The sequence below is a fragment of the Carassius gibelio genome, chromosome B5 (genome assembly GCF_023724105.1).
Source record: "Carassius gibelio isolate Cgi1373 ecotype wild population from Czech Republic chromosome B5, carGib1.2-hapl.c, whole genome shotgun sequence".
NCBI classification, from domain to species: Eukaryota; Metazoa; Chordata; class Actinopteri; order Cypriniformes; family Cyprinidae; genus Carassius; species Carassius gibelio.
The window spans coordinates 24506757-24533481 of record NC_068400.1 but is presented as its reverse complement, the minus strand read 5'-3'; the positions used below and the strand labels follow the sequence as shown (position 1 = coordinate 24533481).

The 26725-nt window shown below is 37.7% G+C and overlaps 3 protein-coding genes across 13 annotated transcripts in view; 2 read left to right on the top strand and 1 right to left on the bottom strand.

Annotated features, from left to right (window-relative positions):
* The window catches only part of camsap1b (calmodulin regulated spectrin-associated protein 1b), a 33541-nt gene extending 22735 nt beyond the window's left edge, over positions 1–10806 (top strand). For 4 of the 5 annotated variants that reach the window (XM_052557216.1, XM_052557215.1, XM_052557212.1 and 1 more), the window contains 12 exons: positions 351–490; positions 593–689; positions 905–1073; positions 2015–2106; positions 4589–4667; positions 4773–7059; positions 7248–7384; positions 7501–7715; positions 7820–7922; positions 8062–8183; positions 9339–9457; positions 9563–10806. In XM_052557216.1, coding sequence (XP_052413176.1) covers positions 351–490; positions 593–689; positions 905–1073; positions 2015–2106; positions 4589–4667; positions 4773–7059; positions 7248–7384; positions 7501–7715; positions 7820–7922; positions 8062–8183; positions 9339–9457; positions 9563–9859 — 3857 coding nt within the window. In that variant the 3' untranslated portion in view covers positions 9860–10806. The remainder of the gene's footprint in view (positions 1–350; positions 491–592; positions 690–904; positions 1074–2014; positions 2107–4588; positions 4668–4772; positions 7060–7247; positions 7385–7500; positions 7716–7819; positions 7923–8061; positions 8184–9338; positions 9458–9562) is intronic. The other variant, XM_052557213.1, reaches the window with a different exon arrangement.
* Positions 10807–11478: 672 nt separating this feature from the next.
* LOC127958370 (uncharacterized) lies at positions 11479–15462 on the top strand. Its single transcript, XM_052557224.1, has 5 exons — positions 11479–11689; positions 11771–11869; positions 12603–13127; positions 13206–13448; positions 13551–15462. Exons 1-5 carry the CDS (start codon positions 11671–11673, stop codon positions 15230–15232), a joined length of 2568 nt encoding a protein of 855 aa, XP_052413184.1. The 5' UTR covers positions 11479–11670; the 3' UTR covers positions 15233–15462.
* A 41-nt stretch (positions 15463–15503) lies between these two features.
* Positions 15504–26725, bottom strand: part of kcnt1b (potassium sodium-activated channel subfamily T member 1b) — an 85803-nt gene continuing 74581 nt past the window's right edge. For 4 of the 7 annotated variants that reach the window (XM_052557218.1, XM_052557219.1, XM_052557221.1 and 1 more), the window contains 7 exons: positions 26248–26349; positions 25147–25230; positions 24245–24373; positions 22756–23047; positions 21404–21466; positions 18768–18852; positions 15504–17857 (listed from right to left, as the gene is read on the bottom strand). In XM_052557218.1, coding sequence (XP_052413178.1) covers positions 17740–17857; positions 18768–18852; positions 21404–21466; positions 22756–23047; positions 24245–24373; positions 25147–25230; positions 26248–26349 — 873 coding nt within the window. In that variant the 3' untranslated portion in view covers positions 15504–17739. Of the gene's footprint in view, positions 17858–18767; positions 18853–21403; positions 21467–21936; positions 21977–22419; positions 22440–22755; positions 23048–24244; positions 24374–25146; positions 25231–26247; positions 26350–26725 lie in introns of all 7 variants that reach the window. The other 3 variants (XM_052557220.1, XM_052557222.1, XM_052557217.1) reach the window with 2 other exon arrangements.

The window sequence follows — 26725 nt, the reverse complement described above, 5'->3', positions numbered from 1 at the left end:
CGGGTTTACTTTATAAAAATATGTAAAAATGTCAGAGTTCCACAACACTGATCATGTTGAGAATTTAGAAGTCTTAGAAATGTGCATACCATATATAATACACTAGGTTATGGTTTAGTTGGTTTGCTTTCTTATATTTCTGATTGTAGTTTTATTCACTTGGTGCTTCACTGCGCATTGCCTCTTGAGCCAAGTAAATATTCTGTGAAATGTTCTTCTCTGATATTTCAACTCCTAAGCAAATATTGACCTCATTTGGATTCAGCCCTTGATTTAACGTTCATGAATGTCAGAGGCTATAAGCCTCAGGAAAGATTATTTGCTAACTTTGTGTTTTCTGTTATCTGCAGATATCTGCTTGAAAGAGGTGACCTCAATAGCAGACAGCCTTTATAATATCCAGCTGCTGAAAGAGTTCGCCAATGAGTACCTTAACAAAAGCTTTTATTTGACTCTAGAGGACATGTTGTACGCACCTCCTGTTCTCAAGGTAAGTTATTCAGTCATGTATAATGTGTCTTGTCATTAACAGGATGTTTCGTTTCCGCATGGGTCTGTTCTTAATTCTCTCACTGTTCATTTTCTTCTGCAGCACAATGTCATGGTATTTATAGCAGAGCTCTTCTGGTGGTTTGAGATCGTCAAGCCTGAATTTGTCCAACCGAGAGATGTTCAGGAATTTAAAGATGGTGAAGTTGTTGTTTTTTCTTTTGTTTTTTTTTGGCAGTAAATTTGTTATACTGTTGAGTGAATGGGCTTTAATGTGTTCATTTTGCCTTTAAAAGTTTTATTGGGTCTAAAATACAAAATTGAAAACAAAGTTTGCATGAAGATTCAACCAAAATCCTCATATTGTGCCTGTTGTTCTGCTAATTTGAGTTAATAATATATTTTTTTATTATAGCAAGACCAATGACTCAGCCTAAGAGTGCCAGGCCTACTGTGCCCATCTCCAATGCCACCAAACGGAGCTTCCTGGTGTCTCCTGGTGTGGCTGATCCAGCACTTCCTGTTCAGAACAGCCCGGATGTTTGTAACAGGTACTTCCTGCACCCTGAAGAATCTGAGCCTCTGTAAGTGCTTCATGGTTTTGTCTTTTCCATGTGATGCTTTGGGTGTAAATGTCGGTGATCTTTGTCAATGTGAAAGTTTTTTTTTTTTTTCAAATAAACTGTCTTATAATTAATATTCCCTCTAATTTGTAATCTTGCTCAGCCAAACCTTTTTTCTCCTGGGCAAACTGTTGGGCCACCAGAGTAGAAAAATATATATTATTCATATTATTCACTGAAGGTTTTTGTTTTAAACAATTCACTTGAGAAAACATTCAATACAGAGGAGTTAATGATAGTTATTTAATTTTTTAGGCACCTGGAGACATTATTTTTCTATCAAAAAATGAAAGCAATTTTTAACAAAATGACAAAGGTTTATCTGTAGCTGCTTTCTTTTTAAAGCACACCGATCGCATCAAATTTTGCACTTGTTTTGGTCGTTTTGCACATTCCTAGTCATGATGTCAGCAATACATGGATAAAAATAGTGTGGGCTTCCATATGCTTGAAATTGTTTTGCAATTCACAAGTGCACAGCCATTCCCAAATGCACATTACAGGGAACTTTGCTTGTGTTATTATGATTCACGCCTGAATCATAATGTCCCATCATGTCTTTGCTTTGTCATGTTGTGCCTGTGTCTTTCTGACATGCTGAGACAGAACTACACTGCCCTGCCTTACTCAAAAGAACTTTAACTTTATTGTGGATATTAATTGACACTGGCATTAAAAAATAATTACTTGGAATTAAAAGGCATTTTAATATTATGCTAGTGCTTTTAAAAAAACTCATAAGGCGTAAGCAGAGCAGTGCTGCTTGTCTATATTTCTCCATCCACATGGAAAATGCGTAGTGTCAGTTCCGATTAGATTTTCGCTGGATAGGCCTGGAGACCATTCATACAAATTTTTTGTACTGGTGGTTTGCCAACTGTGCCCTCTGCTTGCTGTTTCAGTAATAAAGGGAGTTCCAGCTTTAGCCCCTCCCACCCACTACTTCCACTGAGACAAAGACAGAAGAAAGCTCAGCCAGGAGAGGAAAGCACGGGTAGGGATGCACGATTATGACAAAAATCATAATTGTCGATTATTCCCTTGAAATTGTAATTGCGATTTAATTACAATTATCACAATTTACACTGAATTATGTTTATACCATTTTTTTATGCAACTGCATGCCGTATTTTTATTAGAGCCCGACCGATATATTGTTTTGCCAATATTATCGGCTGATATGACCCTGTCACTGATATTTCAGTGTCTGTGAATATGCCGCCGATGTGAATTAATTAATTTATTTTACAGAATATATAATGCAGATAAAATTCTTGAAATGGTGTAATTACGCCATTGTAATGGCGCCATTGTTTGCAACTGGCGACCTGGATGAAATGCTTTAAAACATAAGTCTATTGAAAAACCACTGAAATTTTGAAAGGCCATATCTCCGTAACGTCACAGCGAATCCGCACCAAATTTCGGGGATCCCTTCAGCTCGAGGCACCCTCTCGAACGCATATAGAGTGTACGACTAGAGGCCCTCTTTCGAATGAGACCACCATCGATAGCCCCCGTGGTTTGGGAGTGTTATGGGTGGTTAAATTTAAGGTCTGGTGCCGACCGATCTAGTGATCCCAGGGGGCTACCAATGCAGGCGTTCGAGGGGGCTCCTCAAACTGAAAGGATCCCCCGAATTTGGTGGAGATCCGCCGACATGTTTGTGAGATGGTGTCACCAGTCAACACTTTCCCTTCAGTAAGGAGGTTTTTTGTTCAGGAAACATTCAAGCATTGTCTTATTAATGGCAAATTAAAATAATGGCATTTTTATGAATTAAAGATGATCTGATTTTGGAGTTTGACAATGAATACGGTGAAATAATCAATAGTAAATAAATAGTAAATGGTGTAAATTACATTTCTAATGTCATATTATAGCACATTGTAATGCAGTGTTACAAATATTAAATAACTGGTTGGAGATTAAAATAATATTATAGCACATTGTAACACAGTGTTACAAATAATAAATAATAGATTGGAAATTTAAAATAATAGCAGATTTGTCTCATTTTAAATAAATAATGAAAACTGAGATGAAAAGTTTCCTTAAGCTAGATTTCAATTTTTACTATGGTAAAATAAATGTTTAAACTAACCTCACATTACTTTGTTCCCCGTTCTCCACTATATTATGTCACACTTCTCTAGTAAGTTTTTTCTGTGTGTGAAGACTGTGAAGAAGTGAAATAAACTTCAATGGAATAAAGTTGAATGGAATTGAATTTAATTGAATTAAAGTTAAATAAACTTAAACTTTGCATTTCAGTTCACTGATGTCAGACTAATTTTGGACAGTAAAGTTTGTTAAATGCTCTGCCTCAATTACATATCTCTGTCACATTATTATAAGTCTTTGATCACCACATATTGAGTGATCATTGCAAAAAATGTTTGTGTATATATATTCTGTTTATGTATATACTGTATTCTATATATAGTATCAGTTAAATGTTTGGACACACGAATGTAAAAGTGTCCAAACCTTTGCCTGGTACTGTACTATAATATAAACAAAGAATATCGGCTGATTTTATTTTTATTTTATTTTCTTTAATATCTCATCGGCACCAAAAAAAAAACAACCACATATCGGTCAGGCTCTAATTTTTATATGAAAATAAACAAGCTGAAAACACTCTTAACTGAAAAACCTTAAGTGCTTTTCTATAGTATTAAGCCTCAAATATCAACTATACATCGGATTGGTTTCTTCTTTAAATTATCAAAAAAGTATGAATGGTATTATAATGTTATACGAAAACTAAAACAATATAAATACACATAAGATAACATGTAGAAAAGAAAAAAAAACATCTTAAGTGTGCAGAATAACATAAGTGGACTTAGAAATATTAATTGCCGCTATCAATGAATACGTAATTGTGGCATCCGTAATTGTAATCGCAATTAGAAATTTGATTAATTGTGCAGCTCTAAGCACGGGTATGGCATTAAGTTTCTAATGCCATTCATATGAAAATATTAATTTTCATGCTCACATGGAAGGGATACCCAGAAATGTAGAGTCTCCGAAATAGAAATCTTAGAATATTTTTAGCACCTTTGGTAATTTATTTTTGTTATCTTATTATTGTAAACTTAAATTTTCACAAAAATGTGAAGTTAACAAAACATCAACAAAGTTTGTATAGAATCTGTAACAGAATAGAATCCTATTAATTGGGATTAGTGGTATAGAACAAACACCTAACCAGAATGTTTAAGGATGAAAAATATTTGTCTTACAGATAAATATTATTTTATACCCAAAACAAACATCTTTGACAGTTCAGGCACTTCTGCATTATGGTAATTTGAATGAAAGCATCAATTGTGCAGTACATTTAAAATTCTGTTTTATAACTTTATCATGTAAGCATGTTCCTTTTTACAGTTTATAATGTGAGTGACTTGAGTGTAATAGAGTCTGCTAATCCAATTTTTGTGCTTTTTTTTTTTTTTTACCAGCCTTTAGAAATCGTTCAAATTCTTTTACGCAAGAAAGTCACTCCAGAGGATCAGTGGCTTGGTCAGATAAACGGCAGAGGTACCAATACTGTTAATAAATATGAGTACTTAATGTATCTTTTAAGATATTACATCAAATCTATATTTTGTTTGGTCATGATTCTCTTACTGTTATTATAATCAGGCCACTGTCTCAGCTGAATCGGTATGTTCTCCACTCCGCTATGGACAGTGATGCAGATTTGGCCTCGGGCGACAGCGTTAGTTTGACTTGCTCTATCAGTGAGGACAGCCTGGCCTCCACTGTAACACCCAAGCACCAGAGTCATCCGGGTCAGAGCAACGTTAGGCGGATCAATGGCCATGGTCTGCTGGGCAACGTTAACATGGATGAGGAGGATGAGCTTGTAACTATTTTCAGGCCAGATTCATCCAAGAATGAGACCACCCTGTTAGACTCTGAGGATGCGGAGCGACAGAGTGCTACCCCTGGTGCTAAAACCGGCATTTGGGGAAGACAGGAGGACGCATCCTCAGATTCCCGAACAGCCAGTTTCTTCCTGGAACCTCTGATGCCTGCAATTCTCCGGCCAGCCAAAGAGAAGTCAGTATGCCTAAATAAGGAAGAAGAGTCGGGAGAGGAAAGGCAGCGAGCATTAGACCGGAAAGTAGCAGGAGCAGAAGGTGCTGTTTCATCTTCCAGACGGAGACCTCCATCCACCCTCAACCGGACCTTTACCCCCAATACTAGCTCTGAGTTTGAGACCACTATTGAGCCTAAATCCAGGGAATTTGTGCCTCCAGCCCCTGGGCAGACGCAAGCTTTCAGACCATTGGCAACAAGTAGTGTTGAGCCATCTTCTGCTGTGCGGTCACCTGGGTTTTACCTTCATTCTTCAGTGCCTGAAGATAAGAGGACTGTCCAAGCATGGGACATCTATCCAGGGTCTGATATAGAGACTGTGGAGACCATTGAGGAACAGGATGCAGAGCTCACTAAAGAGCTCCATCCAGACAAGAAACTGTTCTATGAGGAGCACGAAGAGTCAGCAAAGTTGCAGGAAGATATGAATGTAAAGGAACATGAGGATAAGGATGGTGGGAGTAGGTGCTCGAGCCCTGGTCAGTCCCAGGTCAGCAGTGTAGCTAGCGGGAGTGTGCGCATGACCAGTTTTGCTGAACGAAAGATGCAGAAGTTTGGTAGCAATCAAGATATCCGCTCCAGCACAAGCAGCTCACAGCGGACCACACCAGATGGCTCGGAGAGTTGCCCCCTTCCTCTAACCTCCTGGAGGATGAAAAGAGACCAGAGTCCCACACCACAGAACAAGGACAGTGCCAACATGCTGGCCTCCGAAATTGTTCAACTACACATGCAACTTGAAGAAAAGCGACGTGCAATTGAATCCCAAAAGAAGAAGATGGAGGTCTTGACAGCAAGACAAAGGCTTAAGCTTGGGAAAGCAGCCTTCCTGCACATAGTAAAGAAAGGGAAGAGTGATACTCTCCCTCAGCCTACGAAGTCTGAGTACTACTTGAAAGATGGCCAAAAACTCAATCAAGAAAAAGAGAAATCCTCGAAAGACGACACCTCTGTTGGTGCTCTGAGAGATGGGCCAAAAGAGGCTGAAGAGTCAGAGAAGGCATCTCTCGAGTGGGCAGGTGGGGGTACTGTGTCTCCTAGTGCCTTAGAAATGGACGAAGAGATGGATCTTAATGAATGCAACCGCTCCATTGAATTGTTGAACGAGGCTATAGGAAACATTCAGCAGCAGATGGTGCAACTTTCACTCCAGCAGGAAATGCTCATGAAGCAGAATATTCAGTCTCCAACAGATGCTGCTCCACCACCTAGCAGTGACCAAAGTAATGCATCTGAACCCAGAGTCAGAGCTTCAATACATTTTGTTGAACCAAGTGGCAGCCCTGTGGTACGAAAACCACCCAAACTAAGTTCAGCACGGCCTCGAACCAAACCTTCAGAGCTGTTGCTAGCTAGGGAGCATGGCAAAGGGCAAAAGAGCTCCACTCCTACACCTACTGACAGCCCCTCTGCCAAGTCCATTCATGGGGGCAGGACCCCCAAACCAGAGCCAGAGGACTTTGTGCAGAACTCCACAAGATCAGACTCTTTCAACAAAGACAAAGGGAACTCAAAAAGCACTACATTCCACCTTAATGATGAAGCTAACTTGAGGACGGTCTCAAGGGAACCAAGTTCTGTGGCCCTTGGTGTCACTTTCCAAGAATCTATGTCCACTACCTTACATGATGCTGAAGCTACATTTGATGATGAGCCAGAAATGTTTAATGTCTCCTCAGAAGATATTTCTAGAGGAAAAGTCAATCTTATCGAGGTAGACTTGTCTGATTTGGCTGACAATCCAGATGAAGAAGGTGCCAATGTATTGGACGTAACCACTGATGGGAGCGATGGGGAAAAGAAGTCTGGCATGGGCTTCTTTTTCAAGGTAAATATATATTAAAATAGAAAATAAAAAAGTCAAAATATTAATTTAACTATGACTTGTAAACTTTCCCACTCACTTTGTGGCCAAGAAACCCCACTAAGTAACACACTAGCAACTACAAACAACCACTTAGGCACAAGTTTCTCTAGTTTTACTTTCCTACTGATTTTGTTGTTTTATGTCTGCAGGATGAGCAAAAAGCAGAGGATGAATTGGCCAAAAAGCGAGCAGCATTTCTGCTAAAACAACAGAGGAAGGCAGAGGAGGCTCGGCTCCGCAAGCAACAGCTTGAGGTTGAAAGTGAGCTGAAAAGAGATGAAGCCAGGTATTGACTACTTTTGAAGTGTCATCTGTGATGAATGTAACTATGACAAAGAGATGCTTTGTAACTTTTTCATGAAGTTTGTATGTTTAAAGCCTCTTTTCTTTTCCAATTCCAAGGAGGAAAGCTGAAGAAGAAAGACTCCGAAAAGAGGAGGAGAAAGCCAGGAGAGAGTTAATAAAACAGGAATACCTTAGAAGAAAACAGCAGGAGATGTGTGAGGAGCAAGAGCAGCCTCAGCCCAAGCCCAAGCCCAAGCCCAAAAAACAAAGGCTGAAGTCTGCGCTAAAAGAAGAACCATCAGTTGATACACTTCACAAATGTCCTGCTACCAGTAAGTATTAAACTGTGCCTTCTGCTGTTGCATTGTTACTGAGCCAACAGCAGACATGTTTGATGACACTTAAACTAAAATAATGAAACCATGTTCCTCACCAGATGAGAATCTCATCAGTGCACAGTCTGGCTCTAGCCTATCGCTGGCCTCTGTGGCCACCACTGAACCAGACAGTGTCAACTCGGGAGGGGCGGGATCTCATCGGTAAGTCCTTCCCATGTGCTGCAGGCTGTGTGCAGACGCGTGCTTGGATTTCATTAATTCGTTTTAGAATCAATCAACTGTATTCAGACTGTGACCTCCAAAGCACTTTAATGTTGCTGTTCGTTCTTTCCATTAACAGAGGAGAGTCAGTAGATTCATTTCCAGGCCTCAGTCGCAATTCCAGTCGAACTACAGAGAGAGACTGGGACAACGGTTCCACTGCGTCTTCCATTACATCAACGTCCATGGCGGAATACACTGGTGAGTTTTCACTTTCCATTCTGTAGGATGCAAGTGGTTTATATTTGTGTCTGGGTACCACATGGTGGTCTGGAGTACTAAATAATTTACACTGTTTTAGATTTCGCTACACCAGGAAAACCTCCTTTGTTAAAAACAGCAGCATGCTGATCTTGACTATGCATCAGGCAATGTTTGTCTGTGTAGTTGAGTATATGAGTGCACATCTGTTTTTTGTTTGGGTATTTATCAGTGGGTATATATATTTGATTAGCTAAAAATGTTGACTAATGCATTTTACAGGGAAAATACATCTTTTTTTGTTCTATTGCTTATGTTTGTAGAATAAATACAGGCATTGCTTGGCTCGAAAGCTAAAATTAGTTTGAAATTAGAACTACCTTTTCCAGCTATGTATTCAAAGATCAGTGCAAACATACTTGGGTTTATGTAAATTATTTGGGTAATGCCTCAGTATGGCATGGTTACACTTGACATTGATCAACTTTATCTTGTTATTGTTCACCTCAGGGTCTTTGAACCATGTTTAGGAGGAGAATAGAAAGGTTTGTGTCATTTGTTGGGTGTCAGAGTGATGGATGAGGTAGTTTAACTTTTAATCATGGAGACTTAGAAGCTCTAGTGTGCATCAGCGAGAGATGTATAGTGCTCTGAGAGGCATATCATGACCAAACCAGGTGAAACAAAAAATTGGCAAGTGAAAAATCTAAGGGGATAAAATGTTGTTGCCGTAACCAGCCATGAGAGCAGAGAAAAACAATGTATTATCAGTAAGTTGTTTTCTATTTGTCACACTTGATAGTCCCGCCCACGGTGAAATCCCATTGGTCCAAATTCCTGCCTTTTGAGCAACAAATCAGCATATTAAAATGATTTCTATATCACAGAAATCATTACAAGAATAAATGACATTTTAAAATATTTTCAAATAGAAAATATTTCGCAATATTAATCTTTTTTTTTTTTATCAAATAAATCCAGCCTTGGTGAGGATAAGAGGCTTATTTCGAAAACATAAGAAAAAAAAAACTACCAAACGGTAGTGTATATGTGGTAAAATATAGAATGAATCAAAGATAAGGAGAAAATAAATCCATGACCATATATGCTTCATATGTTTATTGTGTATTGATGTTTTTGTTGTTGTCACTGTAGGACCCAAGCTTTTCAAAGAGCCAAGTTCAAAGTCCAACAAGCCTATAATCCACAACGCCATCGCTCATTGCTGCTTAGCGGGAAAAGTCAACGAACCGCAGAAGAACTCCATTCTTGAGGTGTGTAACCAGTTTGCAGTTTCATGGCAGGTATATAGCATGCGGTGATGTAACCAATCAGTTTTGTTACCTTTAGTTACTTTTTTATTATTATTTGACCGGTAGGAGCTGGAGAAGTGCGAATCCAACCACTTGATGATTCTTTTCCGGGACAGTGGCTGTCAGTTCAGAGCTCTTTACTCCTACTTCCCCGACACAGAGGAGATCCTCAAGCTCACCGGCACAGGGCCCAAGAGCATCACTAAGAAGATGATTGACAAACTCTACAAGTACAGCTCGGACCGCAAGCAGTTCACTGTAATCCCTGCCAAGACTGTGTCTGTTAGTGTAGATGCGCTGACTATCCATAACCACCTGTGGCAAGCCAAAAGACCTGCAGGGCCAAAAAAAAGCGGAAAGTGAAGTTCGATTGCGCTTTTGCAACGATTCCCGTTATTACTTAACTGCTTCCATCAGAGTTTGGATGGAAGAGGCTCGCTGGACAAACAAACAGGCATGAACGAACATGCACTTCATTTGAATGTGTTCTGGGTTGAAGTAGTCCTTTACTCACAATCCTGTGGTCTTTTTACATGATACATTTTTTTGTTACTTGAAGTATTTATTAGTTTGGCACTGATTAGCTCGTTTAAACGAAGCACTTCCCCCATGATTGTTTTTGATTCGTTTTCCACTTTTTTTTGTGAGGGATACACGTTTTCCTCCTAGCGTCTTCAAAACATGTCTGCTGGCTCTAAGGACTGCCAGAACTCAAATTCATGTAAAAAATAGCTGACTGGGCCCTCAACAAAACGTTTTTGCCTCCAAAACATGCTGCTCCTTTGTTGTCACTGGGGAAATCCCAGGTCTGCATACTTTTGGCCTTCATGCATTGTGGTTCTATGTCTGTTTATTCAGTGCTTTAAAAAAAATCAGCTCGGCTATAGCTTGTTTTTTGGAAACTCTGTGGTCCTTTCAATAGGGAATCAAACAGACCTTGATACGTGTCAAATGCAGTTCTCTTCTCTTCTGTTCTACTCTGTAGCGGCCTCTCCACTGGACAGTCTGTACTATGGTGCACTTATGATCATGTTTAAGTAATATTATCATGCAATGTAATCATGTTGATGTTGGCACTGGAGCTTTTCTCGTGCAAAAGAGCAGCATGCTCTGTTATGAAGAGTGTCGCTGTAAACGATTTGAATGACAGTATTTAATATATTCGTAATCGGTTACTTCCCTTGCCGTCGCTGTCTAATTATTTACCAAGGTTGAAAACATTCCTCAGTGAAAGAAGTGTCAACACTGCCGACATCTTTGTGTTTAGATGTTGGAGAACACTCATAAAAGCCTCGTGTTTGGTGTCGAGATCAATTGAGTGTTGCACATGCACTTTATTTGTTTGCTCATGAAGGTGTATAGTGGGGTAGATTTCAAAGGGCTTACTAAACCATTTTTTCTCCTAAAGGTAGTTGTGGAAGGTGAAGGTACTCTGTTATACACCGAGAAACATCTCTCAAACACTATTAACACCGAAAAGAGCACACTGACAGCCCCTTAATGATTCTTAAACTACTGTTTCCAAATAATAGGTGTTCGACTTGTCTTTACATCGTTGCATTGTTTAATTTTAAATTGCAGTTTTGCCTGTGTGTTTTTATATCTCAACTAAAAGATTGTATTGATGTTGATCACCTGTTTTCTTTGTTTGTTTGTTTTAAACACTACTATTCATTCTTGATCGTTTTGCTTCTTTTACCATATTTTTATTTATTTTAAATAAGACTGAGAATTAATAAATATTTCAAGTCAAATTCATTCTCATTATTTTTTTTCCCCTTTTAATTATTGACATTGTCATCTTCCACTTTATTTTATAACACCTTTTGCGTTGTACGTGAGCTTACCTCATAGTAATGAATATTAGTACCAAGTATTGTGCAAAATTGACTCTACGTGAACTTTTCATGTCGGCAGTTGATAAACTTTTGTATTCATAGCTTTACTGTTGTTGGGTGATTGCAAGAAATGATGGCAGTCTAATTACTTCCAAAATTAAATCCAAATTCTGTCAACTGGAACACCATAGCCTCATCGACAAGCACTGTATCCTTGACAGTCCCCTGAAGACACATTTGTATCCTGGTAACTGGTGGTTTATCCTCAGCGGGGGGCTCAACAGGTCAGGCATTCGGTGGATGGATGGTCATTAGACAAGAAGACTTAGTTACTTGATGTTTGTCAGGATGCGCGGTGAGTATTATTGCACTCTGATTTGATGTTGGCTTCAAAATCAAGTAATTGTGACGAATGTTTCTTTTTTTTTCTGCCTAGCTCTTTTTATTTTTGTGGTGTTCCAGTATATACATGAGGCATGGTTTCAGCCCTGTATATACACCGATACGGACTTTGTTTGCAAAGAGATACCAGAAGGTACAGTAGGATGGTCACAAAAAGTATGTGCATGTTAACTGCTAGAGAAGTTGGTCAGATATGTTTGGATAATTGCATTTGAGATGAGATAGATCTCTCAAAAGATAGTTGTCACGGTATACTTTCATGTCGTTCCAACTCCTATGGCTTAATAAAATATGTTTTGAAGAATGTTATTGCTGCACTTCTACAATTGGTGAAAGTGAATGGTGATCAGTGGATGTTAAGCTACTGAAAGGACAAAAAACTATTGCTGTCAATGAACACGATTAATCGCATCCAAAATAAAATTGTGTGCTGTGTATACTGTATATAAATACACATACCTGTACAGTATATATTTAGAAAATATATTAGAAACTTATGTCTATATTCATACAGTTTATATGTAATATATAAACATTTTCCTGAAATATATGCGTGTGTATTTATATATACATAAATATACACAGCACACTAACATATGTTAACAAAACATTTTATTTTGGATGCGATTAATCGTTTGACAGCATTAAAAAAAATTTTTTTCAACAAAAGCAAAACTGATTGAAATGTTTTTTCACTGGAAATCTTACCTGATCCCTGGTCACCATTGACTTTCATTGTTTGGAAAAGTGTAGCTTGAACATTCTGCCCAACATTTCCTTCTATGTTCTATAGAGGAAAGTCATAAAGATTTTGAATGATGTGTTGAGAAGTTATTTTAGATGAACTTTTCCTCTTTTCTCTATAGATTATCCTGCTGGTTTGACCTCTGTGATTATCTTTGTGAGTGGTTTAGGAGAAATCAGCTTGTCTATGTTTAACAGCACCAGTTTGACCTCTGTGAACAGTCTGACTTTGGCAAGCCAAGGTATCACAGCAATAGGACCGCAGACCTTTGATAGGTTTCAAAACCTCAAAACACTCAATTTGCACAGTAATCATCTCTCCCAAGTCTCCTCAAACTGGTTCAGCCATAAGGTTACACTTGAGACACTCAGACTCTCAAATAATAAAATCTCTACACTGGATCATAGTTCTTTTGATGGGCTGTCAAACCTGCTCAACTTAGATTTGTCTCAGAACCAGGTTCACACTATAACCCCAAGCAGTTTTCTTGGTCTCAGTAAACTGAGGCACTTAGACCTGTCCAACAACAAACTGACACATTTGAGTACGGATGTGTTTCTTCCACTTAATGGCACAAAGATCAGCTTGGATGGAAATCCCTGGGACTGCTCCTGCTCTGTGAATGACTTTGCCAAATACCTGAGAGGTATGCATTCATTTCCATCTTGTACTTATCTAATGCTGTTGAAATATTCATTTTTGATACTCTGATAAATGCTTGCAGGTCTGCAGAATGCCTCTCTTCTGGAGAATGAGATGCTGGTGTTCTGCAATAGCCCTCCTGATTTGGAAGGTGTACCAGTATGGCAGGTACCAGAGTGTAAAACCCTCACATCCATGAGCCCTACCACTACCAGTCTTGCCACTATGAACCTGACCACTGGAGGTGCTGGCACAGGGAACCCTGCCACTGTATTAATAACCAAACCTCTTATAATTGGTCACTCAACTTTAATCATTTTTATTGGTAGGTGGAACTGATTCATGGCATTAATTCAGCCCTCAGCTGGGTAACTTTCATGTCCGGTAGCTTCCGTTGTGTATGACTAACCTTTTATTATGTAACCAGTGGTACTGTGTGCTCTGGTTCTTGTCATCTGTGTCCTTTCAGCATTGTATCACAGGAAACGAGAGAGGAGACATCTACAGACTGTAAAACCTGCTTCAGAGAAATCTGAAATGATTCGAACCAGTGAATCAACTGCAAAAAGCAATGGAGAAGAAAACAGAAAAGTGAAATCTGAAATCGCTAATAAAAAGCATATTTCCACAACAGAAGTGTTATTGACGGCAAACCAGATGGTGGCTGGAGATGAGAAGATATCTCAGATTTACCATATTTATTCATCAGGGCCATATGACACCAGAGAACCCATTAAACGTGTGAGATCTGCTGGGCCGGTCTTGTGCAGGATGGAGATGTTTTCTAAACCGACAGAAGCGGATGAAATTGGGGTAAGGAATGATGAGTATTACGATGGATGGATGATCTCAGAAAAAACTAAAGACAATGTGTGTGTTAATACTGAGGAGGTGGAGAAGTTGGAGGATGGAAAGTGCATAGCAGATGAGGAGAAAGAGGGATCCACTGAGGTTAGTAAAACCACTGACGCTCTGGAATCACATGAGGAGCTTAGAGATGAAGATACTGATGAGAGCGTTCGAGCCGGAACAAGCGTAGATAAAGACGTTCATCAGCATAGAGTGTTGAACAATGTGTTGGATCACCTGAACGAGTTGGCGGATGGAGCAGGAAGCAGTCAAGATGTTCTCCAGCTAAAACATGTCACGTCCCAGTCTGAGGAGCCTGATGAAAACCTGCCATACCTCACGATCGGTGCTGATCCAGAAAAACAGACCACTGGGGTTGATCAGAATACTGCTAAAGGAACATCTAGACCTTCAAGACCTATTCGGCGTGTACTTACCTGGCCTCCAACTGCGGCCCAGTGGAAGAAGCAGTGGGCTCAAAATCAACAAGTCCTCAATGTGTTCCCGCAACTAATATTTGTATCTGGTTGCAGGCATGAAATTAGACCATTTCCACCCAACATTTCTCCTGCAATCTTCCCAACTGCCCCACAGTTCACTGCAATAGAGTTTCTGCCTGAAATCCCATTACCAATGGAAGATGTCCGGGTCACTATTGATGAGGACACTTACAGGGCACGTCTGGAGTCATCCAATCAAAGAGTCCTGCATTTCAATGCAAATGAATGCTTCTCTAATATGTCACCAAGGGAGGATGGCAGAATTATTTCAAATGGGGAAACTTGGATGTCAGGTCTCGAGTCGAACATCTTTTCTGACTTGTCCTCCAAGAACTCGCCAATTGATGAAAGTGAAGTCTGCTCTGAATTCAGTTTTTTTAATCCATCATTTGGTGGCAGCAAGTCAAAGCCTGCTTTTCGAGAGGAAGTAAACAACAAAGATGACGTTGAGGAAATACAGAACATAAAAACAAAAGCACACAGAGTTCACCAAAGTGAGCAGGTTGCATCAGAATTGCAGAAGCCATCCAAGAGAGCAGGGAAAGCTGCACAGAGACCACGGCAAGGTCAGATGTGTGAAGGGTCTGACTCAAGAGCGCCCCCTCCGGGAGGTTCTCCAAAAGATGACAGCCTGTTGCTGGGCAATGAGTACACCTTTATAGACCTGCTACATGAGGTGGTGGAAAATCACGGGCGCTGGACCCGAGACAGGTGGAGACAAACACAAAAAAACAAAACCAAACTCAAACAGAGTCGTTAAGTACTGGAAGTATGTTTCTAAATATACAATTGATGGAAAAATTTATATTAAAAAGATTTCAAAATAATTTGTTCTTATGCTCTGTAAGGTGAAACCTGCAAAACAAACTGTAAAATATACAAAATCTAATAATGGAAACGGTATGTAAAAATGCACCTGGTATGTACAGACATTTGGATTTTTTTTACTGCATTAGTAAATAAAAATAAATAAATGTGTGAACCTATGAATCAACAGTCGAAGTATCTATTGGGAGAAAAATAATGCCACATTTCTCTGGCTGCATGCAGCATTTATTGATTTCATTCTTATATGTAGGTACAGACTTCATTTAAGAAATTGTACAAAATTTAGAAGATCGTTCAGCACAATCCAAAAACAGGAGCCAGCAAATGTAAACATGGTTCTCTGACACATTTGGCAATATTAGGACATGCATGGTCCATGTTTTTCTAAAACTACTGGAAAAAATAACACAAAGAAATTGTTGTAAATTACAACAGCTGTAATCAGCCGATCAGGTTTAAATCTCAGGGAACTAGTCAAAAATAAGGAATCTGGCAGGCGATTTTTAACATGCACATTATGCATATCCTTTCCAATTATGGCTAGAAATTTAGGAAAACATTATTTTAAAAACATTCCCAAAGCAATCTGCATGAGAAAACCATAAACAATGGACAGAATGTAAGTGACAACATCTTTACGCAAGCAAAAAACATGAAAATAGTCTGACGAGCTGTACAGTATTCTGCTCAACATGTCAAGGGTTGACGTTCAATTACTACTGACAGTATTGGAGCTAAGCAGTAAATAATCTGATATGCCAGATCAGTAGAAGCAAAATAAGACAGAAAAATTCCTTAAATACGCAAAAAACATGAATACAGAATTATAAATATTTGAAACAAAGCTACAAGGATTCCCGTTTCGTTGCTTTTACTCCCATCAGTCACATTATTTCGTGCAGACAAACAGGTAAGAATGATATGAGAGGTATTCAATCTTAGCTACTTTGCACAAAGTGGACGTTCACATTTTCTGTTCAGTCAAAGATGAATACATCTGTTAAAAGAATAGAAAGAGTAAAATGAAGCAGCTTTCCATGATGGCTTTAAATGTCAGCTCCATATACTGATGGAAATGACAATGAACAATGGATTAATACAGAAGGCAAAAACTAATGTATTGTGAAATGTAAAATTTGTCATGTTTTATTTATGTAGTTTAAAGGGTTACTGTGTACTGCTCAGCAGAGCTTAGTGCAATAAAATTGGAAAATTCAAATGTATACTCTCCCTCATACTCTCTCTCTCTCTCTCTCTCTCTCTTTATTTAGATCTATAGCTATACCTTTCTGTCCTAAATGAGCAGTAACGTACATTGTGCAAACTGAAATAATAAAAATATTAAATAACCAATTATTTTTTAGAATTGCTGAATACTGTAGTAAAGAGAAAAACAAAGAAAACGTATTAGCTTTGAGGCAAAACATCACTGATAAACAATGGTTACCAACAGTATGTATTACATCTAATATTTTCTCATTTATATCCCAAACTATTTCAATATTGATCTTATGTACTGTATATTACCATTTGGCATCTCTTCAAGATCCATGAAATAATTGTGACGCACCTGAAGCACATTTCTGCTGGTGCAGTACAGTTCCTGTCAGTCTTAAGAAAAACCATGTGAATATGTTCAATTTTTTGCTTTCAATTTGAAATTGTATGGCAATTGATCTAGCTTCTCTTCCCGGCACATGTAAACTGGCATATGATAACATTTATTGTGATAATTGGCAGCGATTAATAGTAAAACATCATGGTGTTTAATTCACACGTAATTTTCATTTTGGGATTAGCAGTTTCAAACGTAAAACCCTTTGTGCTTTGAGGACGAAATCACAACAAAATACTGTGAATACTAAGGTCACTGAGCATGTAAAGAATATGTCTCTAACTTATGATATGTACAAATACAGCACTGATGTAAACTAATTCTGTTCAATATCATACCTGTGTCAATATCATCAATACCTTGCATGTGTGACAGGGCACTAGCCAGAGTTTGGGTCAGCTTACTGGCATAATAGTTGTTTTTTCCTTCTGTCCTTAGCTGCCCTCTTGAATACTGCTTTACTCTTTCTGATATATACTGCCTTATAAATCCAAAGTGCTTGGACATTTTGTTTGGTCCAAAGTGATTCAACACCCCACACTCGCACTGAGCCAAGTCTTAAAATACAAAAAGTTAATGACAAGCCACATTTAGAGAAGTCTGAAAAGTGCCACGAGATTCTATATATCCGTGTCGTAAAAAAGAGACATCTGTAAAGTGTTTCAGTAGTACAAGTACATTTCTAGCCGTTGTGCAGCTTGGGTAGTGAATGTGTTGGCACATGGGTCGTGTTGGTTGGATGTGTGTCCTGTCACTCTTCATGCAGACTGTAGCAGCTCAAGGCAGAGGAGGGAGGGTAGAGGGTTAACAAGAACTTCCTGTTCTTACAGATGGGTCTCGTCCCTGGTGTCAGGTCCATAGTCTTGTCGTAGCTTGGCACCGGCCGGAGCCCCTGGGAGATTCTCAGGGACGTGTGCCAGCGGATCAGAGCGGATGATGTAGCTACAGAAATTTGGAAAACAGGTTGAATGGTTAAAAACCAGCTGGTCAAACCGAGCACAGCATTTAAGGTGGTCAAATATTGATCTATAATGAAAGTTGGATCAGATAATTCTTAAATGTTTAAAAAAAATTAAGTGTATAATTTCAGTGCCAGTAGCCACACCAACATTTATTTGCAAAATATAGCAATTTGTATATTGTGTTCATATTGTAGCATAACCCTAATGTGATCGTATATAAACAGTTTAATGGTACTTATTAATGCCTTATTCTGCATGAACATATACTTGATTTCCATACCTAAACTTAACTACCTTACTAACTATTAATAAGCAGTAAACTAGGAGTTTATTGAGGCAAAAGTTGAAGTTAAAAGTTAATTATTAGCGGGGTATTCCCACACCAAATACATGCCATTGGTTGAGCCAAATGCTGATGAAGGATTGACTATTTTAGTGCAAAAGCTGTCTTGCTGCCAAATTTATTTTTATTATTAATTAAGAAAAGGATGAAGTAAAGTACCAAATAGATATTGCAAAGGCCTGTAAATGGTATAAACCTCACACTGATTGGACGGGCTGGCAACATGTTTGGCTTAAGAAAATGTTTTTATAATTGCATACGGTTTTATATTGTATATACAGTATTTGCCACTATTTGCAAGTATAAATGGCATCTAACACCATTAACATTAAATAAATAGCACAAATTAAGTAGCATTTAACACACTTTGCACACAAAGGCATACAGCATTTGACAAATATTTTATAAATATATTTTTTATTTACAGTTTCCTTTTCTTTGTACTACATCTACAGACTTATAAATTGTTTACTTTCCATTTAACTGGAAAATAAGTTTCACAATATTAATAAAACTGCACAATTCCCCCTTAAAATATGCCACTTACACAATGTCGTTGAGCTCTAGAATGGTGTCCGGAGGAGGGTTTATCAGCACATATGACAATGTGTTCTGATTATCATTCATTTCATCTGCAAGAGAAAAAAAAACAGTATCACTATGATACTTAACCCATATCAGTTCTTAATAATCTAAAACATTTATTCTGAGAAATTAGCCATAACATTTATCTCTGTTCCTTCCTTTAAATCAGAATAGAGTCAGAATAGCCAACAACAACAACAACAACAAAAAAATACTAGAAAATATATTAAAATCAAATTTTCCACAAAATATGGAAGGCAGTTGCTGTGTAACCCCACTGTGTTTGGATTTTGTTGGCTGGGTTTCTGGGGCTTTGTTGTATTTTACCTGCTTGTAAATGACTGAGAAGTGTGAACCTTTGCAGGTCTGGAAATAAGGGACTCAAGACTGGGACAAAGTGCCTCTGCTTCTCCAAACCCACCTGTTTGAGCCACTTATAGCGCCAGGCCAGGTAAAAGAGAGAGAAGGGCTAACCGTTACTGACAGGGCATGGCTGCATTTACGGAACGCCCATGCAACCGCAAGCGCACCCCATGCGCGGACGCATGCAGACAGGGTCCGCATCCACCCACGCATTCAGTCTCTCAATCCATCCATCCATTCATCCATCCATCCGTCTACTGCATCATAACCACAGCTGACTAAGTGAAAGTTGCTTGTTGCCATGCCAACACACAGCCCAAAGTCAGCAAACAGTAAGACCAACACACACAGATATAAGCATGCTTAGAGGATCTGTCAGGCCCACCAAGCCAAGGCTCAACCAATCAGAGTGAAGCAAAAAGCATTAGTAGTGTGGGATTGGGAGGAGTCAATAGCCAATTACACCAATGGGAAACCCGAATACTTCTCCCAGTATCACCCAATTAAAAATCATAAAAGAAAAACTGTAAATCAGGTCAAGCAGACTTACAAGTGTACGCCTAAATACCTGCTCTAGATGGACCATTCCGACAAAGACTGAATGCTTTCTACTCCACTCTGTCCAAACATCTTGGAATCAAAAGCCCTCGCTCATCATGTCTTATATTAATGCTCAGATGCCAGCGAGTACCTGCAGTACCCTCTTCAGTTTGTACCAGAGGAGAAAAAGACAACTACATCACTAATTTAACTATAAAATTAGACTTCATTATTTCAGCAACAGGTCAGCACTGCTGTTAAATGATGTTGTTCAGGAGCATGTTTTTGCAAATATACTAATATAAAATCTTAGGTGTGATACTGCTGATTAGGTAAAAAAAAACACTGAATAAATAATAACATCAAATAAATACTGCATTCACATAAAAAATGTAATAAAAGTGGCTATGTAGAAAATACAAAGTCTACATATACTGTATTTGGAGTCTTTATCCATAATTGTATTAAATTCATTGTAAAATGCTATACATTTTGCATTTATGTACAGTATAAGTATGGAATAAGGTTCAGTCATCACTGTGGAACAAATCCTGTTTTTTTGCAATAACGACTGGCTGACTGTGCATTATAACGATTATTACACCGTTATATATATATAAAAAAAATTGGATGTGAAATATTAATTTGAATTGAAATGACTCAAATGGGACAACATTAAGTTTAATAGCTCAGTGGTCATTATATAAGACTGCTGAATGCTGCAGTTGACCAATCAAAATCAAGTATTCCAGTGAGCTGTGTAATAATGAATTATACATAAATGCAAATTTGAGTATAATGATTTCAGTTGGCTTTACAGATAAGCACAGAGGCTGTTCCACCATGTTTCTAAATCCCACTCATTTGTCCAGCGTCATTATAATGTCAATGGCCAGCAGTTTCCTGCGGTCTGTTTTTAAGATAAGAGGAAAGCTCACTGAACATCGACTCGCCTAATGATGATGTCATCTGGAAAAAATGTTGTAAAGGGAGAACTGCAGGGAGCAGACTTTAGACATTTCCATGTACTTCAATTTAGGAATCAGTTACATAAGAAAAATACAAAACTGAATTGCAGCGAATTTTCAATGTGATCGAAAATAAAATAATAAAGGCCTGTTAAAGGAATAGTTTACCCACAACTGCACATTTGTTGAAAATGTACTCAGCTTCAGGCTATCCAAGATGTAGAGGAGTTTGCTTCTTCATCAGAACAGATTTGGAGAAATCCAACATTAACACGTTTTATACCAGTGCTTCTGGCCAACATATCAGTCCATAATCCAGAATAACACTTTCTCCAGTGAAAAACTCCAACCTCTGTTGCCCTCTGACAACAAAATCCATTGACATATTGTTAAGAACAATTTTTGCTTGTAAACAGTGATTGATCTGCGCACATTCCACTCCCGATTCAGACAAGATGGCTTATTCACTGGAGAAAGCAATATTACAAATAGAGCACTCATATTTTAGCAGGAAGCTTTTCACTTCACAAGACATTAATTGATGAACTGGAATGCTTGTGGATTATTGGGATGTTTTTATCAGCTGTTTGACTCTCATTCTGACGGCACCCATTCACTGGTGAACAAATGACGGTCTGAGGGGGAGTACATTTTCAGCAATTTTTTATGTTTTGGTCTGAACTATTCCTTTTTATACTACAGGACCAGTGATGTTGGGTGGATTTACCTTGCAGATATCCCAGATTTACTCGGTTCATCACATCACTTGCTGTTAAATTAGCTACGTCCTCTACAGCGTGCGGAGAAAAGGCCGAGGTGAAAAGAGATGAGAAAGAAAAGGTCAAGCAAGCAGCAGAGAAAGCAGCACTTTTTAAAGAGAAAGATCAAGAAAGTGTCATCATGCAAAAAAAAAAAAAAACACATTCTCAAAATACTTTATTACGACTGCTAAGGTTTTTATTTGTAATAGTTATTTTAAAATGTCATCAATAACAGAAAATTATGGTTTACATCTAATTTTTAAAAGATAAAATGCTTAAATGTCTGTGTATGATGAGACAGGAAGTAGTTTTAACATGAAAAAATACATTTCATCTTCAGTTTTCAACAGTATTTCTCAGGGCGGACTAGTGAAAAGTAGAGAATGATTTTTTTGCAACAGTGAGGATAGAAAGTGAATAGAATAAACAACAATGCAAAAGTCAATGGCGATCTATCCTTCAACAATAAAAGATATTCATTATGACACAATGAACCCACCTTTTATAATACAGGAAATGTTTCTTCTTCTACAATACATCTACAATACACAGTGAAGTCCAAAGGTTTGAGAGTATTAAGAAATCTTTGTTTATCTCTGGAAATATGTTTCGGGACATTGGTAAATAAATAAAAAAAATATCAATAAAATGAAACAAATAAATAGTATGATGCAAAATTAAGATAAAAATGTAAGATTCTACATGTTTTCTGTACCACCAAACATATAAAGAAATACATTTGTAATTATGTGACTCTTCATACAGAAGGTCAGATGTTCTTGCTTCCTCTGAAGTTCAAGATGTTGTTTGTATCATCTCAGATCATACTGGAGAGCTTTGACCCAAACTTGTGGAGTTCATGCAGCTTGAACAATTTAAGATAATCATAAAAAAATTTACTCTACTCAAAGCAGTATGTCAGTTACATAATTTGAATGTAAAGATGGTTTAGAATTAAAAAAATAATACATAATATAAGTACCTTTGGACCCCCATGTAGATCTAAAAAACAACAAAAACAACAACAACAACAAAACCATTACATAGTGGCATGTAATCTATTTTTAGTTTCTCTTTAACCTGCCATTTTCCTGTGACCCCTGATAAAAGACGTTTCAGATGAATAATTATTGATGCAGGAGACACAAGGGGACACTATTATATGATTTACAAAGAGAAACACTGTGAAAACTGATCTCCAGCATAGTACATTTATAATAACGCACTATAGCAAAAAGACATCAATATAAAGGGTTCTGTAGCTTCAGTATTTCCATAGGTACGAACAGAAATACTCACTTCCCCTTGTCAAACTCACCATATCCCACAGTGGGCAGCCCTAAGTGCTTCATGCGGTTCTTCACCAGCTCTGACAGCTCCTGTCTCTCTGAGCGTCGGTACAGGTTCATGCGCTGTTGACTGATGCGTTCAGCTCGACTGGGTATTTTGGTGTTTTTTCTGCTCAGCCGTCTCGCCCACTGCATGCTCTTCTTCCGCAGAAGTGGGTGCTCTGATTGGTCGCTCCCTGTGGAGTTTCTGTGGGCGGTTTTCTCTTTCCAGGATTCCCTGCGGTCGCGCGGGTCCTCACTGTCCTCCACAGACACCTGAGACTGCTCAGCATGGAAACAGGTTGTCATAGGTTAACTGTGTTTAAGTAGCATGCCGATATTTTCATTGTCTGCTGGCTGAAGTCATTATATTTGAGCTTTTTTGTAGCAGTTTATTAGCAGCTGAACAGCTTCACTCTGGAAAGCAGGTCATTATGATTTTTTTTTTAATTCTTTTAAAGAAATTAGTACTTTTATTAAGCAAGGATGCATTCAAGTGATCTAAAGTGACAGTAAAGATATTTATAATGTTAGAAAAGATTTATATTTCAAATAAATGTTGTTCTTTTGAACTTTCTATTCAGCAAAAGAACCCTAAAAAAATGTATCACAGTTTCCACAAAAAAATATTAAGCAGCACAACTAAATTCTGAATGAATAATAATAAAAATAACAGACAATTTAGCTTTAGAACAGTTCGAATAAAAAGTAATTATTTAATTTGGGAAACAACACTTTAATGTTACACTAACATTTTTCTCACAGAGTATAAATGGATATTTATCCATAAAAATACACAGCTGTGTTTATATTTTAGAAAGAAATCCACATATTTGGAGGCCCTTAGCAGCAGTCATTGAGTGAAAAGAAAATATTTTCTACATTTATTGATTACCCTTTAAATAAACCAACTTACATTACTGAATCATTTAAACAACTGTGTTATTTATTAACATATAATTTATTAAATTATACTGATCAGCAGCACATAATGAGTGAGTGAATGTAATGGATGTTGGACAGAAAATAAACAGCTGAAACATCACCATTCCATTAATATATGACAGTGTAGTTGAGAAATGAGGAGAAGTATTCTCACTTGCTTGCAAACCTCCTTAAAGTGCATGCCCCATTATGGATTTTTGAAAATGAGCTTTCATGCAGAGTGTAACACAGCTCTAAGTGAATGAAAACATCCTGCAAAGTTTTAATTCTGAAAGTGCACCATTTATAAAAAGTTAGTGTCTCTCAAAAGAAAGGGTTGACTCTGAATCATTGAAACGAGTCGTTTTTAAACGAATCCCAAGCCGTTTCATGTTGATGTCAACATAAAAAGACTAAGTGGTTGGGCAATATGTTTCAAGTAAAGGCACAGTTACAGATCGTATCTGCTATGCAAGCATCTGGAGCTGGATGAACTGTTTAAAATGAGTCTATTCAGCTGTGTCTGAACTTTCTGAACTCTTCATCTCATCTTACCTCTGAGGAGGAGAACATGTGAGATTCAGTGCGGTATATCCCAATGGGAATTTCTGAGCTGGATGAACACAGCTTCTGGAAAAGTCTTCCATACGTCCGGATCCATAAGTCCTCTTCCGTTACCTTCATCTGTTTCAAAAGTGAAGGGTGAAGATTATTAAGAAACATTCAGGTCATATTTTACTAAACTAAACTAAATTCAAAAACTAGTAATGAGTAATTAGGTATAACCATTTATGTCAATTAAAGTGCCCCTATTAGGGATTTTTGAAAATTACCTTTCATTTAGTGTGTAACACAACTCTAAGTGAATGAAAAAAAAAAGCGAAAAAAGTGACTGGGCTAGTTTTTGGCTAGTTTTGAACAGCAATTGGGTAGGTTTCGTGAAATCCTGACAACCCTGCAAGTTCCTGGGGTTAGCATCAGGTAGAGAAGACGCTATGAGGGTAAATCCAAGTTGTTTTTAAGTGGCAAAGGACGAGGCTGTGAAAAATCAATGGTTAAAGTTCATTTCAGTTTTTTGACCTTGCATGCATGTCAACCTGTTGTTGGGGACTCCCAAAACCTAATTATGAACCTTTCATAACCCATAATAGGAGCACTTTAAATATTAATAATTTGTAATAAAGAAAATCAAGTGAGAAAAAAAAAATCACCCATATTGCCCATCATATCACATTCAACTAAGCCTTTAAAACATGATGATATTTTTACACCATCTGCTTCATTTAAACACCACAGATTTGTGGGTGGACAAGGTCAAATAACCAGCTTTATGCATTTTAACTGAAACAATGGCTTGCATAATGTTTGCAAAAAAAAAAAAAAAAGGCATGCAATGATTCCAGACGTTCTGGCTGCTGAGGTTGTGTGGGTGTGTTTCTGTTTGTGAGCACACTTACAGCACAGAGGTAGCCGGAGCCCGGGGTGGAGTCTAGACCGAGCAGGAGTCTTGCAATGAGAATCATATAGTCCTTCACAAAAGACTAGAGGATAAACACAAACTGCATAAAAGCACACAGATGATATCCAGACCTCACAATCAATAAAGACTCAGTCACTCAGTGCCTGAGGGGAGCAAAACAGGATCACAGTCTACTGCAAATGCCACTCAAGGTACTCTGATTCTAATCCACAGAAAGATGAAAATCTGCCTTTAGTTTTGAGCATCAAATGTGTGGAGAAACAAAAAATACACTACACACACACACACATACACAGCAGCCCTCCTTTTGAAGACCCCCAACTTAAAAAACAAAACAAATATGCCAAATATATACTGTAAATACATACACTAATGTTCACAAGTTTGGGCTAGATTATTATTATTTTTTTTAACTTAAGAAACATTAAGCAGCACAATTGGTTTTAACACTGATATGTTTGACAATTTTTCAGTATTATTTAATGAAAATACATATATTTTTTAACTCTTTAAGAGGTTTCTTGTTTTCATCAAGGCTGTATTTATTTGATCAAAATACTGTAAAAACTGTAATTTCATGAGATTATATATATATATATATATATATATATATATTCAGCTTAGACCTCTCTCTCTCTCTCTCTCTCTCTCTCTCTCTCTCTCTATATATATATATATATATATATATATAAAATGTAATTTTTTCATGTGATGGCAAAGCTGAATGTAAAGGCATCATTACCAGTTTTCTTCAGTGCCACATGATCCCTCAGAAATCAATTTTAGTTTGCAGAATAACAGTTCTCTGCAAACTGAAATTTGATGAGTTATTAGATTAATAGGTCAAAAGAACAGCATTTATTTTAAATAGAAATCATGTTATTGTCATAATTTTCCTAGCTGAATAACAGCATTCAATAATTAAAAAAATAAAAACTTACTAACCCCCCAAATGTTTTGAACAGTAGTGTACTGAATATAATATATATTAATAGATATCCGAGTGTCACAAGGTGGCGCCAAAAGTTTCATATCTTGGTAGAGTATTAGCAGAAGGTGCATCTGATCTGTTACTCACCTGGTAAAGGAGAGTATCCAGCATACTGATACTGAACACTCTGCCTGCAGCGAATGGGAGGCGGAACATGAAGGCCAGATTGGAGCCCTTATCTCTCTCTATCTGGAGGAAAGGGAAAAAGATCACGACAAAAGATTGATGGCTCTTTCCACCGCTGATGATTCAGAGATCATGAGACCATCTGGCAATCACTCAGAAAGATTCAGAATGAAAGTTATTTCATATCCTAGAAAGTCTGAAATGTAGTAGGCTAATGTTATGCCTGGTTAGAGTATTTAAACTGTTTACTTGCAAGGAGGAAATAATTATAAATTATTATTGGAGTCCAAAAGTCTGAAACGCAAAATTGAATTTAAACTTGAAAAAAGAAAAGAAAAACCGAACAAAAAATTATTTAGATTATTTATTATTATTTCTGTACTATTTGTAGATCATGTGATATAAGGTTTTACACAAACTAATGGAGTCCATGGGTGTT